The sequence below is a fragment of the Mytilus californianus genome, unplaced genomic scaffold (genome assembly GCF_021869535.1).
Source record: "Mytilus californianus isolate M0D057914Y unplaced genomic scaffold, xbMytCali1.0.p SCAF_5, whole genome shotgun sequence".
Lineage (NCBI taxonomy): Eukaryota > Metazoa > Mollusca > Bivalvia > Mytilida > Mytilidae > Mytilus > Mytilus californianus.
In genome coordinates, this window is record NW_026262701.1 from 47521921 (window position 1) to 47541489 (window position 19569).

Sequence of the window (19569 nt, forward strand, 5' to 3'; positions counted from 1 at the left end):
TAAATTGTAACTTAGATGGAGAGTTGTCTCATTGGCACTCATACCACATCTTCCTATATCTATGTAACTTAATTACGAATATTTCAGAGTAAATAGTAATAGTGATCGTTTTAGTAAAGATTTTTAGTCATTTGTAAAGTTGCGTCAAGCCACAGTCATGGAGTTCGTTTGTCAGAAACAAATCGGGGGAAAAATCATTAGTGCACTTTTAAATGACAAGGAATGTTTCATGGCTATGCACCGTAAATAATTGCAAAGGTATTACACCAGATTCCCTATTTCCTCCAAGTCTTTGGGCATCACTGCCTTCATCAGAATCATGGCATACTACAAATGGACCGGAATCGTTCCATGCTCACTACAATGAGTAATTTTATTCAGCAAATCCATGTATTTTGTGCTTTGTGTTTCCTGAAAGCAGTGGGATTCATACATGCAGGACGTTACGATATGCAAAATCAGTGCTTTAATCATAAGATGTGCAATGATTTTAATCTGTATATAGGACTAAGGGCTTTTGCATAATAAAACCGACTTATCCTGCTCGAAAATAACATAAAAATAAATAAATAAGTTTAATCTCTGTATTTACCTGAGTTTACCTGTAAAATGAATGCGGGCAAATGTAATCAAAAGCTGCGCGCAAATGTAATGCACCACCTCAAGCTACATTTGTACTATTAATTATTCAATTAGTAACGATCAAAAGACAATTGTTTATTGGATAAGGTTGATTGAACAGGATGATTGGGAATTTGTATAGTCTCTGAATTTACCTGAGTTTACCTGTAAAATGAATGCGGGCAAATGTAATCAAAAGCTGCGCGCGAATGTAATGTTAATGAGTGCAAATTTAAGGCCATATTTTGCCAAAGAGAAAAAAACAGTTAGCCAAAGTGCTAAAAGCTGTCAAGCACCAATTATTGAAAATCAATTAATTTGTTTAAGAAGAGAGGAAACAAAGAACTGTTTGTGTCTTTTGAAAATTAATTTAAAAAAATAGAACTGTTTGTGTCTTTTGAAAATTAATTTAAAAAAATAAAAACAACACTGATGTCTAAGCAAATCCCTAATTCTAAAATGTTAAAGAAAAAAAGTTTGTTTCTAAACAAAATATGCTCTGCCAACACAAAATGAATGGTTGGTGCTTTAATGTTATTTCTTCGTGTACCTTGCATGACGCTGCTGTATAAAATCAACCCTTCATTAGGGCTATCGATAGCATGAACAAAACGATGCGTGGGTAATACAGCAATTCGATAGCAACCCAACACAAACACAAGTTAGTTACCTGACATCTAAAACTAAGAGGTATCAGTATAAACCGCGCTTGTATTAATTTTCTGAGTGCTGAGTAAAATTCTTCATATATGTAGGACCCTGAACCGCGAAATCTACGAAAGTTTTTTTTTACGTACGATGGAGCGTGGCATTCTCTAAACACATACGGGTCCGCAGACTCTCCTTATTACAATTCAACGATAAACGAGGATCTCATGAGAGGAACAAAGTAAAGAAAAATGTTAACGCAGAATTAAGTCCACATGCAGAAAATCAAAGAGGACGATCTCTCATTTAGTATGCAACTGTAACTAATGAATACATAGATAATAATGAATGCAAATGCATATACTAACTATGAAATAAATATACTGCTCATAATAATTGCACATCTGTAGATTTTAAACTAGCTATCACGCGTCATATAGACCATCGCACACCAGCGAACGGACCATGCAACTTCAGCGCAGTCCATCGCACTTCAGCGTGACCATCGCACTTCAGCGTCACAATCGCACCTCAGAGTCATACATATACTTCTTTTTACTTGATTTCAATCATTGCAAACACTTTTTATACCGATTTTCTGATAATGGTTTTTATAGTACTATAGTAATAATTATATTTCCCGAGGGTATTGCCCGAGTGAAATATGATTTATTTTAGGGTTTACAAATTTTCATAGCTGAAAAATTCGATGTTTATGTAATGAACAGATATCTCTTCTTTATTTAACTGAAATGGAAATTTAACCCATAACAAGAATATGTTTTGATTTAAGAAAGAAAGAAATTTTATTTAAACATTACCGTTATAAAGTGTTGTTTTCATTTTTTTACAGCACTAGGTCGATACCGCTGCAGGTGGACTATCAGTCTCCGAGGGTATCATCAGCTCAGTAGTCAGTACTTCGGTTCTAACATGATTTATAACAAACATTTCTTAAATTGTCAGTTTATAAATTTAGAAAATTAAGAAACTAAGGTTTCAGCTCCCTCAGGCAAAGTTGACCTTAGATAGATTTAGCTCTTATGTAAAATTAAGGAGATGTGGTATGATTGCCAATGAGACAACTATCCACCAATGTTCAAATAAAGTAGATGTAAGCAATTATAGGCAACCGTACGACCTTCAACAATGAGAAAAACAATTCAATTGAGAAAGCAAACGGCCTGATTTATTACAAAGCAATTTACGAAAAACAAATATTACAGACATGAACCAACGACAACCACTGATCTACATGCTCCTGATTTGCGCAAGACACATAAAAATATGGCGAATGTGTAGGTCCTGTATTGGACATATAGCTTTTCGCCCTTTTCTTTTTTTATACAATCTTGGCTTTCAAATATTCAGCTTTGAGCGTTCCTAGTGAAAGTAAATCCAGAAAAGCGTTTCGGACGCATGATATTTATAAAGTATGACGTAGGGATGTGAATGATTGGTTATGTGTTCAATAATTTCGGCCTCCTAACTATAGTGTAAATCTGCAGTTGTTTCATGTAGTTGATGTACAAATTATAACAAACCTTAGGATAAGACGGATGAATTAATAGTTGATTGTTTAACGTCCAGTGGCAACTATTAGATGCATTATTAAAAAAGGGGGCATTCATTTTGATATACATATGAACAAGGACGTACATGTGCAGATTTTCGACTTTACTTTTAACGACAGTGTCCATGGGCGTCAAAACCGAGTAGACTTCGGTAAAATTCTGAAACATACATTACACTATTTAACCAATGTAAAGCGTTCCGAATTCATTCCACATTTCTGAATTTATCCTCATTATGGAATCAAGAAGAAAGAATGTTCAAATGTTCAGGCAAAACAAATAATACATTTTTGAGCTATAAAGCCAAAACGATCCTTAGGGAATGATGCACACAAGACCTAACAGTACACCTTTTATTATGTTGAACCAATTCGACAAAGTCAAACGTAACGTACTATATTTGATGGATGAATGCTGTATTCTGTATTAATCCCCACAATGAAAGCTCTGATAAAAAAAATTGGAATGATTTAAAAACCAAAGTTATAAATGTACAGTTTTCCCCATGTCATTGGTGATTTAGATGCATAACATATAGTTTGACTATTATCGTTTTGAATTTGCAAATAATAAACTGCACTTTGCATTCAATCTTATTCATAGTATGACTTGCATTTTCAGGAAGAGAACATGTGTTGCGATACATATTGACAGTGTGCGTATTTCCTGGGACTATTATTTATTATAATAGTCCCAGGTATAGTCCCAGGTATTACTAGACCAAATTGCTGAACGGGATTTTTATCTTGATAGATTTGCAATCATGAACACGTTGAAAAGTGCAAATTAATCCTGCGACTTCTGTATTATGTCCGAAATTAATCTGAGAAAGCGTTAAATGTTTATTTTAAATGAAATAAAGAATTATCATAATAACCTAAATTTAACTATTTTATCAGAAAATAAATACCTGTATTTTAAACCCGTAAACACAATTTCAAGGGAAAAAAATAAGTTCCTATATTAAAATCATTCATAAGGAGTTCTTGATATATTTGCCTGATCTTATATTTGCAAAGTTCCTTCAAATACATCTGATGTTTATTTTTTCAATTTGTCACAAACGTATTTAGCTTAGTTTAAATGAAAATAAAGATCAGATAATAGAATTGTAGAAGAGAAAATACATACAGGTATCAGTGTTAAATTCGCCCAAGGATTTGTATAGTGAATGAAATCTCACTATACAAATCCTTGATTCGCCTCAGTCTGTTAATTAAAGTTTGACATCCAACTTCTTAATCCGCAATAACAACCTTGTATATTGTATATTCTTGATGGAATACCCTCATGTACATGTGCCCATCAGGAACTGAGACAAATGATACCGGTTATGGTATTTATCAAAACCTAAATTAATGAAAGTATTTAAGTTCCCTTTTAGTTATAGACTTAAGTAAAGTTTATAACACAAAATCGAGAACAGGAGATTTGATATTTGCTGTTTCAAATATAATGCAACTAAATAATATTAAAGTAAAGAAACAGAACACACATACTAGTTAACCTATTTTTATAACATCATAATATACATGTAGATGAGAAAATTAGTACTCTCAGAATATCTCGCAATTTAACAAAATGTTTTCTCATCAGTACGTAGTGGTTATGCAAGACTGTAAAGTAATTTTAAAAGTTACAAAATGAATTAAAAGCTGAACGATTATCAACCGATTTAGAATTAACACACGTTGAGTGCACATTACACGATTATGGATGAACACACAGACTAAGAAGGAATGAACGTTGAGCGCACTTTACACGATTAAGAATGAATGAATGTAGAGCGCACTTTACACGATTAAGAATGAAAGAACGTTGAGCGCACGTTGAAAGGAAAACACACGTAATGATGAATGATAAGCGCACGAACGATGAATGCACGATGAATGAACTGAACACGCACGCAGAATGGACGATGAATGATGAATGCACGGGAAAAAGGTCAGTTTGAATTTTAGAAGGTTGGAAAATGACGTGTACCCGTGGTTAAACACTCATACTTTTTAAAATAAATTAAAGCATCCCGGTAACTCAACGGAGTACAGTCTTAATGTTTTGAAATAACATAATTTCTATGTCTCGTAGACTTTTTTTGTCCTATAGAGATTAGGCCATGTATCCTTCTTTGTGGTACATCGCGAAATTTGGTTATGAATTAATGAAAAGCATAACAAGATGGTCTGGATAAGGGGTCTACATTTCTGTAGTTTGTAAATTTTTACGCAATTTGTCTCTATCTTTATTTATTTTGCCAATAATTCTGTATTTCTTTATATTCTAACACCCAATTATTCTCTATTCTTTAAAATTTTGGTAATTTTTTTCTCTATTCCTTATTTTTTAGGCCCATTATTGTGTATGTTTTGCCAATCACTCTCTTACCTCTTATAATGTGTCATCAAATAGTCAGTCATTGACTAGATGGGAAATTGAATTGCACGGTTTGAAGAAATAAAAAAAAAATATACATTGAAGTTGATTGAACGAATGTGTATGTTTGATAACCCTAATAGTAATTTCTTCTACTATAAGGGAAGACTACTTAGATTTTAAAATGTCTAGTCACCATTGGAAAATCACTAAATTGTCACATAGCCGTGATACGTATATAAATTAAAGTCATGTTGCTTGAAAATTTTCGACAATAAAGTATAATACATACAAGTACTTTTAGGAGGTTGACATAGGCTAAGGGGAATAACTCTTGCGAATCACTGGTACGTTGTTTTTATAGATAGCTTCAAAGTACAATGTCACCTTTTTTTATTCGGCATCACATAAACTGATACAGAGTTGTCTCTCTTGACTAACCTTAACCCGCTTAAAGAAACAACTGAATGCACACATTATACTGTAAAAGTGACATATAAATGATGATATAATCATTGTTTGTCTCCTTTGAGAAATGCTGTCTTAAATTTAGAATTGTATGATATATACATACTATTAAGACGAGATAACAAGAATTATCTATACAGAAAATTTGACTTAAACGTATTCTAAAAAAGTTCACATGAATGCAACAAGCTGTTCCAAGTTATTTATTTCCCAAAACATGTCCATCTGAAAGATGTTCCCATCACCTGACATGTGCATCGTCTACTGAGGTCGATTCCACCGTTATCCACACATCTGCCGTATGAATCTCTACACTCTATCAAGAAAACAATAATACAATTAGAAAAACATGAATGAATGTTTACCAAAACGTCAATTTGTGGATGGGGTACACTACCATGCAAACATGCATGTGCTTTGTATTTAAAACGCAAACATGCATGTGCTTTGTATTTAAAACGTTATTAGCAATACTGAACAAACAAATGGTAGACTTTATTAAAGAAAATCAATTAATTGAAAAATAAATGTCAGTGGATGTCTATTATTCAGCTGTTTATGGTGGGAAATATACAAGAAACAAAAGAAAAATTACCGTGATATAAAATCAGTTTAAGAAAAAAAGAGCATTTTATATTTTCTTCTTATAAGGTTAAAATGTACATGTATCCACTGAAAGTGAAAATATGAAAAGATGCAAAATGGGAAAGTATTTAATGACTGATTATTTTTTAATTCTCCGATGTATTCTTTGAAGTGATCCGTCGATCTGAATAATATAAGGCGGATTTGTAAAACATGCCAAATTGTTCAACCGCAACAAAAGTCTATGTGTTTATTATAATACATTTTATATGTTAATTCTAATTCTTATGCTCTAACCGCCTGATGTTTACTTGATAAGAGATTTGAACGACAACACATAAAGAAAGAAAAACACAAACAAAATAAAACAGATATATATATAACTGGCCAACACCATCTTATTTGAAAAACGACTCACAAACTGTGTTACATTAATTATAATTGAAAATTAGGAAAATTGCAGCAACTTAAAAAATGGTCACATGTCAGTACAAACAAATTTGAAAGAAATAATTTAAGCAATATCATGCAGATGCGATATTTTTTTCTTAACAACGTATAACCTTAGTAATTTTTACATATGACGAGAAAGCGATAGGTTCAATTTCCGCTGAATGTATTTCACGATATGCAAATGATATGGTCATTTTCGACAAAATTCGTAAAGTATGAAAGTTTCATGCACGTACTTTAAAGTTATTACAATATTCTGAAATATTTCTGAACAAATACTTTAGATTGCAATTTTTTGTTGATTTTGAAATTTAAAAAAAAATCCGTAATGATCGCAAACATGAATAAAAGGACATTCTTCAATATTTTTAAATAATTGTGAACTCTTTATTATTAATGTTTGACCTCTTTGATATTCAAATTCCAGCAAGTTTACAACTTTTGAATTTTGACCCTGCTAGTGAAACAAAAAATGAGGTGTTGCGGGAATAAGTCCGTCCTCTTGGAAGTTAATTTTATATAATGAAGGCTAAAAAAGTTGTTAACGTACGAGTTTTGACTGGGACTGATTGTCGTATTGATAGACGACCAAGAGTTTGAACATTGCATTGTAACGTCCAACACCCTTGTTTCCACTGTTGATTGGCTAAATAACACACTCCGTTTACCCTGCACCCAGAACAATTGTATCCTCCATGAGCGTTCACAACGGATGTTCTATAATAGCTCCATGAAGCTTTATCTGAAATATGTAATCATACAAGGCTCCGTTCTTTATTCAGTCTTACAATCACATATATACTATATAATATCATCACTTACATTATACATGTATCTATTTTTTTCGAAACTGATATCTTTATAAGAATTTTGTCTATAGACTACAGGAAGTTCGCAAAAAAAAATAAAGTACGTGAAATATCCGAAAACTTGTTGGGGAATATTTTTCCTGCAATACAACTGATGATACATATAAGAATTTATATGCATTTTCAATTTAATCGGATTGATACTAGTATGAAAGCTTATTCGGGTCATTTTATGCTCAAGAAAAAAAAATACAATTCGTGGTCACGAGTAATTTATGTCGTGGCCACGAGTTACTAAGTCGTGGCTTAGAGTTACAAAATCGTGGTCACAAGTTACTCATGTCGTCAGATTTGTTACTCGTTGACACGACTTTGTAACTCGTTGCCACGACATGAGAAACTCTTAGCCACGACATGAGTAACTCGGGGCCACGACTTTGTAACTCGTGGCCACTACTTTGCAACTCGTGCCCACGACTTAGTAACTCGTGCCCACGAAATAAGAAACTTGTATTGTTTTTCTTGAGCATAAAATGACCCAATTATGCTAATATTTTAGACATCATTGGAAAGATGTAAATATTATAGGAAACTCCATTTAGTATTGAGCTTTTTATTGGTAGATTAAATTGAGTTTCGTTTCTACATGGATATAGTTTTCTCTATTATAGTAAACGTGTTCCTCAACAGGCAATCTTGTATTACAAGACTGTAAAGCAAAGAGAATCCAATTACAAATGTATTTAGTTTTACATGTCCATTGTTAACCTGCTCATTAACCAGTATTATGTATGAAATGGTATAATCAAATGCATCGTTGTTTCATGTCTGCCATATTTGTTTTTCGTAAATTGTTTTGTAATAAAATTAGGCCGTTAGTTTTCTCAATTGAATTTCTTCATACTTTTCATGTCGGAGCCTTTTAAAACCGACTATACGGTGTGGGATTTTCTCATTGCTGATGGCCGTACGGTTGCCTATAATTGCTCACACCCACTTCATTTAAACTTTGGTGAATAGTCGTCTCATTGGAAATCATACCACATCTCCTTATTTTCATATTAGTAATATTTTCAAAAGTGTACACTCGTCGTGATTGGTTAAAAATGTCCCAAACAATGGAAATTCAACCAATGACGTAACGTTATTTTCATCTAGGTGTACGAACAATAAAATTACCTATAGTCTTTTAGATTCAGAAACGGCCTATTGAGGCAACTGAATCCTTGGGTAAAATACATGTTTAACCCGCTGCATTTGTTTGCACCTGTCCTAAGTCAGGAATCTGATGTTCAGTAGTTGTCGTTTGTTGATGTGGTTCATAAGTGTTTCTCGTTTCTCGTTTTTTATATAGATTAGACCGTTGGTTTTCCCGTTTGAATGGTTTTACACTAGTAATTTTTTGGGGCCCTTTATAGCTTACTGTTCGGTGTGAGCCAAGGCTCCGTGTTGAAGACCGTACTGTGACCTATAATGGTTTACTTTTATAAATTTTGACTTGGATGGAGAGTTGTCTCATTGGCACTCATACCACATCTTCTTATATCTAATTATCGTTGACGTTTATACACTATATAGAATTCGGCGCAGACCAGAAAATCATGTAAAAAGACATTCAAAACGTTATGTTGCCCCCCCCCCCCCCCCCCTCCCCTCCCCCCCCCCCCCCCCCAAAAAAAAAGGGATCAAGGACTTGCATTTCATAAAAATTAATGTTAAAATGAAGAGATATGGCATGATTGCCATTGAGACCAAAGGACGAGGGTGTAAAATTACTTTAACTAGGCTCTATCTCATTTACAAATTACAAAAAAAGAAAACAAAATAATTACTTACAGTGTCCGTCTGCATCGACAGAGACATTGACCAATGTCAGAAGAAAGAGGATAACAAACACGCTCATCTATAATATAACAAAGCGGTTGAAAAGATAGTGTATGTTCTAGAGAACTATTTGTCTAGACACACATATTCTTAAAACTGTAATGATGTTTACAGAAGGGTGAAACCTCCACACTTTTGTTTACATAGAATTATCTGATTAAAATACTAATCCTGTGTCCAAACTTTGCTTACGAGGATCTGAAAATGCTCCGTTCTACTTTCTGTTTTAAAGACCTTTCAGTATCCTCTGGGTTTGTCGGATTAATACACGCTTTCAAAAATTTCATTGGCTGATATAATAAGGGAGCAACCATTATACTTCAAGGGTGTGTGTGTGTGGGGGAGGGGGGAAGAGGGGGTATTTTTTTTTTGTCTGAATCAGAAATTTTGTTAATTAGTTTTTCGACGCTATTAATCAAATTATTCTTTTCAAAATTTAACACTATAAGGTATTGGGAAATCTGGATTCAGAATATTTTTTTTTGTCATCTACTTGACCACAATATTTTTCTCATCAAATTGGGGCTCAGAATATATTTTTTAGGAAAAAACCATAACCTCCCTCCCCCTTTGAAGTTAAATGGTCGTTCCCTATCTACCGCAGAACAGAAAGTAAAACAGAGTGTTGTCATGATCTGTATTTTAATCAGATTGTGCAAAATGCAAATGTGTCCTCTTTGCTTTTTAAATTGAAGACATCATCATAATAAAAAAAAACAATTATTTAAAACACCGCATATCATCGCATACCAGAAACGCAAACATTTGAAGGAATATCTAACATCTTCTAAATTAAGATAGAATAAAGAAGATAAAGCTATATCACAATATTTTCACTTTAATATAATAAAACAGAAAGACAATTCACCGGGTGTCGTGCCCCGGTTCGTTTTATTAGGTCTTTCCACTTTTCTGTGGGAAGACCTTTTGATTTTGTTCTGATTATAATTTATTATTATATTTTTTTTTTCCTCCGCCAAAGTTTGATCTTGCGTCAAATTTTTGTTTCGCAATATGTCGCTTAGATATTTTATATATATTATCGTAGTTTATGCGCTTTTAAATTTAACCCCTTTTAGCCGAACAATTTTCTGTGTAAGAGTTATCTCCTCATGCACTGTTTATCTTGTGTGTGCATCTCCTTCGTAAAATAAAAAAGATATCGACAAAATTCTTTTTCTAAATTGTTCGTTATATCCTCAGAAATTTTTGGCTGATTTGGATGGAAGCGACCCGTTGAAATCTTATAGGAGTTATCTACCTTTACCAAATAAATTTGTCGTTATGTTTTTGAAACTCATAAAACCATTAGCCGTATAAAAACAAAGGAGTCCGAACATTTGACATGGTTAAGGACTCGTTTCTTTAAACAATGTTATCTCAAGTTTGATAGTTGAAAGAGCATCCTGGTAAATTGATAATAAAGGATTACTGAAAGATTCATACCTCTATGTGACCCTCTTAGAAAAGTTGCACACATGATTTCCCCCGTGTCCCTCTTAATTCAAAGATACGGAAATAAGTATGTTTGTCAATGAGACATCTATCTATCAAAGTACAAATGAAGTGGATGTAAGCAATTGCAGGCAACCTTGCGGCCTTCAACAATGAGAAAAACCAATACCGTATAGTTGGCTATAAAAGCCTGCTAAGCTGTAAGACTCATGAGAAGCAAATGTTTATATCTAACTAACTGTAAAAAATGAAAACAACACGGTATAAACATGCGTCCTAAGCGCTTTTCTGGATCTATCCTCAGAAAGAACGCTCAAAGCCGAATATTTGAAATCCAGGGATGTATAAGGACCGAAAACGTTGAAGAATTTGTAACTTATACTAGTATCTAACATGCAAATATTAACATTAAATGTCAAGTATTCCGAAAACAATCGGGCAAAGGTTTCCCATATACACCTTTTATCTTTAAATTTGAATACATTTTGCTTTAAAAAAAAAGAAAAGAAATAGACAGAAGATACCAAAAGAATAATAAAAAATTATAAGTCGATAAGTCAAAGACAAACTAAAAAAACCATGTTAAAAGAACAAAAACAGAGAAAAGATAAACAACAGTCTACAAAACACTATGTAGAGCAAGGACTGACCAACATGAACCCCACAAAAACTGAGGGCGGGGTGGTCTCAGGTGAACCGGAATGGTAAACAGATACTGCTCTACATGTGGCGCCCTTCGTGTTGATCATGGTAAGTACAAATTCGGTGATATATCTCATTTCGTGATGTTACAATCTAGGAATAGCGGAACCCCCACTAGGAACCATTGGACATATTGTCCAGATGCAATTGCTGCTGGGATGTGCTGCATTGAAAAAGTAAGTTCACAGTAGGAGAGCTGATATCATCGCTGTTGCCGTAAGTTTAGTTCTCAACCACACTAAATCTGTAAACACTGTAGTAGTTGTTTTTTAGTCACTTTTACATGTATTTTTTTTACCAACACTGACAAGACTTAGTGAAAAAATTAAATATTTCCAACATTTTTACAAACATTACAAGAATTCAAATCTTATACAAATCTAACATCCTGATAAAGAATCTCTTGGTAGAAATATGCATTAAGTTAAGCGAAATTACAATATGAAAGAAAAAATATAAAACATTTGGGAAACGGCAATGCATGCATTGCTTTACAACACATTATATCGTACCACACGACAAGTGAAAAAAATAAATCACACGAACATTGAATATATGCTTACATACGGTAATATGGCGCACATATAATTTTCTCAACCAACATAATATATTCTAAAATAGTACATACCATCTTTCAGAAGTGTTTTCAAAAAGTTTAATGTTAATATAAATACAAAGCGAATCTTTTATGTTAAAGTTTTTTTTTCTTTCACAGAAGGCCATTTATGTCAAACACGAGTCCCCGGAGAATGCAACAGCTGATAAGCCCTATAATATTTATGTGGCACAAGATTAATGAAATTAGACATTAACAAAGGTCACTTTTCTTTAATACCTAATGGTGTTTGTATTCCAACAGAATGTATCATTTCTGAATTTTAAAGGTTTAATAGTTGGTCCTTTCTATATAAATCACGTGATTTCAACAAAATATGTTTATCCTCCAAGAACTTCTCGATATACATTAGGCACTACTATTGCCTTTAAACATAGTTATATTTTCGTGTTTTCTGCGAGCATTTACACGTCGATTAAATTAATAATCACACGATTTAAACAAACTATGTTTATCCTTCAAGAACTTTTCGATAAAAATTAGGCACTGCTGTTGCCTTGAACATGGTTACAGCTTTCGTGTTTTCTGCGAGCATTTGTACTTCGACTAAATCGATACTAACTTTTTATTGATGTCGGGTAATATATAGCCGTCACGCAAGACTATGTTAATTATTATATGACTAAAGGCAAATCAAAGATATAGTTTGATAAATATTCACTTTTTTATTTTCAAAAACATAACGAAACATTAGAAGTTATGATTCACTATATCTATTTGGAATGAGTGTCAGCGATATTTTTTTATGCAACGGTAAATAGTTTTCACTAACGGGTAATCAACAGTTTGTTTCAATATGTTGTTATTGTATATTTTATGTATTTAGTTTTTGGAAACAAACTAGCAAATTTGAGAGTTTTATTAATATTCCATATAAAATATCCATACATCCGGCCATCTCCTTGTGGGAAAGACATTTGTCCTTATTTTACTGATTTAAATAAATAACCATCGCAATGAGAAAAAGGGACTACAACAGTATGCTATAATAATGTATATACATCTTTATTAACGCAAGTAAATCGAACCGGTAAATTATCAATTTAAAGTGTACCCACCCTTCCTCCACACACTTCACTTAAATACACATTCTCGTCAACAGAGAAAGAAAGGTAATCGTTGTTTAGAATTAATTTGATATTCGAAAAAATACGGACATCGGTCAAGTTCGGTTTAAAATATACAGATTAACAATGCAAATAATTGGACAAGATTGTCCTCGGGAAGTAAGTTTATAATTAATTGATCAGGTATCTGTCCCTTTTCACTCCACTTTTCTCACACTATTAAAGGTAAATATTTTTATCATCTTGTAATAACACAAATATTATCCATGTAAGGGTGTAAACCATCAAGTATGACAATATAGTAGAACATTCCACAGATTTTTTATCCGTGACACTCGCCTACATATAAACATCTTTCTACCTGTAATTGTGTGAGAGGAAGTGATTGAGAAAACTTTTTCGGGAAATCGAAATTACAAAATGGCCGGATCAGTAACACCAAAACAAGCAGAAGCTTACTGGAAGAAATATAACAAAGATGGTAACGATGTTCTTACAATAGAGGAGGTGAAACAATGCCTCCAGGAAGTATACGAAACGGTCGATGATTTCGATATAAATGTAAGTATTTAACCAAAACAACATCAAACCGAGTTTTTCATGTTGTTAAAAAACGAATAGTAAACAAACTGCCTTTAAAGCCGAAAAGGAACAATTTAAAGTTACTGCATTGGTATTTCTTTAACATTCATCATCAAAATATAATAATTATTTCTCATTTTTAAAACCGTCATGGGATATCAAAATACAATGTATCGTGTCTAGTTAACCTGTTTACCACTAATTCGTAATATTATTATTTACTTGTATACAATCATGATATATTTTATTCATCAGGTAAGGAGTTTCAAAAGGATTTTATGTGTAGGATCTTATTATTATAAATGTTAGGAGATATGGGGTTGACATTTACTAGTATATATACAAATAATAGAATCGATTAACTTTTGTTGGCTTAACTTAGAATTCCATTTGTCAGTACTTTACAAGAACTTTAGCAATAAACCAATTGGTAAGGTTGATTCTGCAAATTGGATCGAACGTGATGGAGTACGGGAAATTTGAATTGCCACAGGAAAAAAGATAATTTGTAGGGTAGGGGCAGAAATTACACCTGTACCACACAATAAGTAAACCAGACATTGTCAAGTAAGAAAATTAATGTTCTTTACATTGCAGAGGGCACTCTTCCAACACGCTGCATACGATTTTACTCCCCATATCTGACCGAAAGTGTCTGTATTTTTATACGCCCGTTTACGGGACGTATTATGGTATTCCGTTGTCCGTCCGTCCGTCCGTCCGTCCGTCATCAACATGTCGGACAATAACTCAAAAACGCTTTAACCAATTTGCATGAAACTTAGGTGAATTGTTTATATCTATTGACGTGAGCTCGCTTTCGATTTTTATAAATTTTAGATTTTTACGTTTCCGAGTTATGGGGTTTTATTCATTAAAAAGGTGGGATTTCCAGTTTTCGGACAATAACTCAAAAGTGTTTTGAGCAGTTTTCGTGAAACTGTGGTGAATTGTTTTATATCAATTAGAATAACCTCCCTTTAGTTTTTTTTATAAATTTCTGATATGACATTGAGGAGTTATGAAACTTTATTCTTTGAAAAAGAGACGGGCGTATCATGCGCTCATGATGCAGCTCTTTATTTCTTTTCCTAGACCGTCGCTCTGCATGGGTCTTGCAGGAAATTATTTCATATACATACCTTAGTAAAACCTTGCGGTCTGATGAAAAAGAGGCGTGGGTGTACGAAAATGGGATACTGACTTTACAATGATACATGAAAGGTTATCCATAAGGCACCAAATAGTCTTGTACATTTAAAGACAAGTAAAAATAACCAGAGATGTTCGCTGTACGTCAATTAGACAGCAATCCAGCAAAATAAAAGCATCTTAAGGTACACCGGTTCTAGTTTATAGAATAGGAGTACTTGCACCATATTCCGAGCTCTAAATCGCCTTGACCTAAGAGAGGCTATAAAGAGGAGTACTTGCACCATTTTCCGAGCTTTAAATCACCTTGACCTAAAAGAGGCTATAAAGAAAATAAAAATAAATCCGAGACTACAATAAAACTGACATTAACAACAAATTTCACAATTTTGTATAAAAACAAGTAAAGCAATTTGCGAAGTTTCTGGTTTTAAACTGGTACATTGTAATGGGCTAAAAGTGAAACTAGGTTCTTTAGCACTCTTTATTTTGATAGTAAAAGTTAAATAGGGACAAAGAGGACCGTAGAATAAGAATCGGTACAGAAAAGACACTTTATAGATAACATTAGTAAAATGAAGAAAAAAAAATGAAAAAAACTTTATTGCTGATGATAATATTTTACACTGTAATTGTTGCATTTCAGGAAAAGTTTATATTCTTCGGACAAAAGGAAGCAAAAAATTTAACGAAAGAGGAATTTATGACAGGCATACTCAGAACTCAAAAATGGTACATATAAAATAAAGAATAAGATTAAAATATTATACATGTTCATACAGATTCCATAGTCAATGAAAACCATGATGATAAAAATGTATTAATATTTGTTCGCTTAACGTCCAGGTGCAAATATTTCTGGCATATGCTAACCAAATTATACATTCCATTTTTAAGACCGAGAGGAGTTTTTACTGCCACCAGAAAATGATAGTCTGTTACATAAGACAATTTGAATTTTGCGTCTTGACCTTGTTGTAGGGTATGAATGATTCGTTCATTGTTGAAGACCCTTCATCAACTGTCAAGATGAAGAACAGGAATAAAAGCCCTGTTCATTGATAATTTTCTATGTTTTCTATGAATTGTGTGCGATTTTGTCCCATGTACATTTACTCCATATCCTTTCATTTTCTGTATACATTATTCTTTTGCTATCAATACATAACAAAAATAGCAACATATGACAAAGCACATAAATTATCAAACGTCTCCATGAAGGGTTAAAAAGGCAAGCACGTTTTGGCAAATACAAGTACAGGGAGAATAACATAGATCTATCCTTGTGAATATTCACTGGCAGTAGTAAAATATAAATGCAATCTTTATCTAATAAATATGAATATATGAAAAATACTCTAGCTACGAGACGATACTTACATAAGATGTAATTGTGACATCTCTATGAATTTTACAATGACGAAAACATCAATCAACTGGTTAAAAAATGTCAGCTGTTTCAACTATTCATTTTAACAATTCATGGTTTTTCAAAATTGTTTAATAGGTTCCAGTTAACGCATCTGCATTTTCGTGTATATTTTTAATAACATTTCCAGTAATACAGCCGAACTGAGCAGTCGATATCAGTTTACACGGGCAAGTCAAACCAAAGACTTTAAAATTGGCATTTGCTGCTTCTCCGCAAAGCATGCGGAATTAAGGAGTAAAAACAAAGACTAGCCGGCTAGGAGTCAGAATAATGTATCCGGCACTCCGGCTTCCTACACCAATAAAAACTGTCCGCCATGAAATAGCCATTGTGTTGAAAGTGGCGTTAAACATAAAAAGAATCATTCAATCAATTGATTCAATCAATCAAATATCCAGACTGATATATTGTGCATGATCTACATAAATTTTTTCATTACAGTGACGAATTGAAGAAAGCATTTGAAGAAATGGATAAAGACGGAAGTGGAAGTCTGACTAAAGAGGAACTTGAAGCAGGTCTATCAAGTCATGGATTCGAAGGCGAACAAGCTAAATGTATTGTAGAAGAACTGGATTATGATAATGATGGCAAATACAACTTGAAAGAATTTCTAGAATCAGTTTCATTTAGTGAAATGTTTGCAAAGGCGTACAAGTTTTAGACCTTTATGATAGTTTTTTTTTTTTAAATATGATTAAACTGCAGGAGTCAGTTTCACTAAAAAAAACTTACGACTAAGATTGATCGTAAGTATACTGAATTGCTTATGACTTAAGATCCTTTGTCTGAGCTTTGCTTTCAAGGTGTAAGTAAAGATTTGACAAAGGTCTGTATTTTAATCAGATTGAAGTTTTTCACACTTTTGTTATATATTGAATTGACATTGTTGTGTTCTTGACATGATCAAATTGCAATTTAAATCTTAATAAATTATTCTTTTTTTTTAATTTTACGTCTGAGTTGATATTGACAGCCATACACTGGTAGGAAAAGATATATTCGTTGCATCTTAATTTTAGATCATGAATCAAACTACGTAATATAACATTATGACGTTTGTATTTGACAACCATCAAACATTGAATATGAAAAAAAAGGAGATGTGGTCTGATTGCCAATGAGACAATTCTCCACCAGGGACTAAATGACTTAGAAGTTAATACAAGCCACCTTACGACAAAACAATGAGCATAACCCATACCGCACAGAAAGCTATAAAAAGCCCCGAAATGACAAATGTAAAACAATTCAAGCGAGAAAACTAACGGCCTGATTTATGTTCAAAACAATAAACAAAACAAAAAATATGATATACAGCAACAAACGACAAACACTGAATTACAGGCTCTTGACTTGGGACAGGCACAAACAGAAGCACACACTGACTGTAAATGACAAAATAGTTTGCACCAGGTTCAATGTAAAGCTGATAGTTATGGTTTATCGAAAGAAACATAAAATACATTTACAGAATCTATTTTGAAGAAATCATTCATCAAAGTTTGGTTTTAATTGCTTCTTTTCTGTGGTTTCGTATGTTTAATTTAGAAATATACTGACTGCAATCTTGTAGTTCCAATCGGGACTAAAATAAATTATAATAGAATAAACACTGTTGTAGTACCAAAATAAATGGGGGGTCACAATTTAGGGTAAATTTATTATCGGAAAAACACAGAACGGAAATATGTTGGTTTATTAATTTAAAAGCTTATCAATACAAATCAATGCGAAACAATCATCTCTAATCCCCTAAACCAAACTAATTTCACACCAACCATCCAAAAATGTTGAATATACGAAATGTGTTTTGTTCATTTTTGAAGGTCGTATGTTGACCTGAAGATGTTTACATTTAGCTTTAGTATCTAGTGGATATTTGGCTCAAGGCAGTCATACAACATCTCCTTATTTGTTTTGAGTTTTGATTTTTTAATTTTTACCTTTTAGCAACAATATAATGATGCACCATTAAATATTTTTCAATTACTGACAAATAAATTTTTAACACATATTTTTTTCCAAAAACAGCATGTGGATATTGGACACAATAAAAACAAATTATATTAATAGGTCGAATTTTCAAATCGATTTTATATAATTGATATCTAATTCATAAGAGAAAAGAAAAACTTGAGAAATCTACTAGGGGAGTGTTTAAATGAACAAGGGGACAAAACCTACAAAGTTTTTTTTACAAAAATACAGTATCATATAAATACAAGAAGATGTTGTAGTATGATTGGCAATCAGACAACTATCAACCAGAGACTAAATAACTAAGATGCAAGCAACTTAAGGTCACTATAAGGCCTTCAGCAATCAGCAGAACCCATACCGCACCGAGTTAACTAAATGCAAAACAATTCAAACGAGAAAACCAACGGCCTGATGAAAATAGAAAACAATAAGCGAAAAACAACTATGATAGACAGAGACCAAACGACAACCACTAAAATACTGGATCTCGACAGTCATACACAGAATGTGGCGGGACCAAACATGTCTGCGAGCGCTCAACTTTCCTCCTAACCTATGGCAGTGTTGTAACAGCACGACATAAGAACAAACTAGAAAAATCCCTTGAAAAATGCTTGGAATTATCAGTTCGACAAAAAGCTTAATAAAAAAAAAACTTAACAAAAAGACTTAGACACAGAGTACCATTCTAAGCATTCACAGTTACTGAGTTATTCATCAGTACACAGCCAATACATTTTGTGTAGTACCCCGTTTTGATAATTATTTCTGAAATCTCTTTTATCAATTCCAATCATTTTAGTTCTAAGGATACTATTAGACATTATGTCACGGAATCACTTAAGATAAGGGGGAAAACAACATTTTGCTACTGAAAAATGACGTCTTCCGCGAGGCAAAATATTTTTGCTTGTGAAAATTGCTGCAAATGCCTTTTTTTTTCTTTTTTTCCTTTCAATTGAACTTTTTTCTTTCATTTTTACTGTTTGTGTGTGTACAATGATCAGCAAGCAATGACTACAAGACCACAAGTAGATTTTTAATATGCTGACCATTTAAACAGAGTTTTCAAATAAAATGCTACTCGGTAGATTGAAATTGGAAAATGTTTCAATAGTCCGTTTCCATTCCCTTACAAAGCCTGTGTATTCGATTCATAATCAAA

At 32.9% G+C, this 19569-nt stretch overlaps 1 protein-coding gene and 1 long non-coding RNA gene across 2 annotated transcripts; one reads left to right on the forward strand and one right to left on the reverse strand.

Annotated features, from left to right (window-relative positions):
- Positions 1 to 4341: 4341 nt before the first annotated feature.
- Positions 4342 to 12302, reverse strand: LOC127702377 (uncharacterized). The gene is made up of 4 exons (XR_007982394.1): positions 12201 to 12302; positions 9368 to 9434; positions 7273 to 7464; positions 4342 to 6000 (listed from the first exon to the last, which is right to left on the reverse strand). It is a non-coding gene; the product is annotated as an uncharacterized LOC127702377 (long non-coding RNA).
- A 1267-nt stretch (positions 12303 to 13569) lies between these two features.
- LOC127702369 (uncharacterized) lies at positions 13570 to 17371 on the forward strand. The gene is made up of 3 exons (XM_052206529.1): positions 13570 to 13816; positions 15636 to 15721; positions 16863 to 17371. The coding sequence occupies exons 1-3, from the start codon at positions 13676 to 13678 to the stop codon at positions 17083 to 17085; spliced, it is 450 nt and encodes a 149-aa protein (XP_052062489.1). The 5' UTR covers positions 13570 to 13675; the 3' UTR covers positions 17086 to 17371.
- Positions 17372 to 19569: the final 2198 nt, after the last annotated feature.

Bases quoted from the DNA above. Each gene is read 5' to 3' on its own strand.
- LOC127702369 (XM_052206529.1), top strand. From the start codon at position 13,676: ATGGCCGGATCAGTAACACCAAAACAAGCAGAAGCTTACTGGAAGAAA. The intron at 13,817-15,635 runs GTAAGTATTTAA...GTTGCATTTCAG, and splicing joins TCGATGATTTCGATATAAAT to GAAAAGTTTATATTCTTCGG. The intron at 15,722-16,862 runs GTACATATAAAA...TTTTCATTACAG, and splicing joins ATACTCAGAACTCAAAAATG to TGACGAATTGAAGAAAGCAT.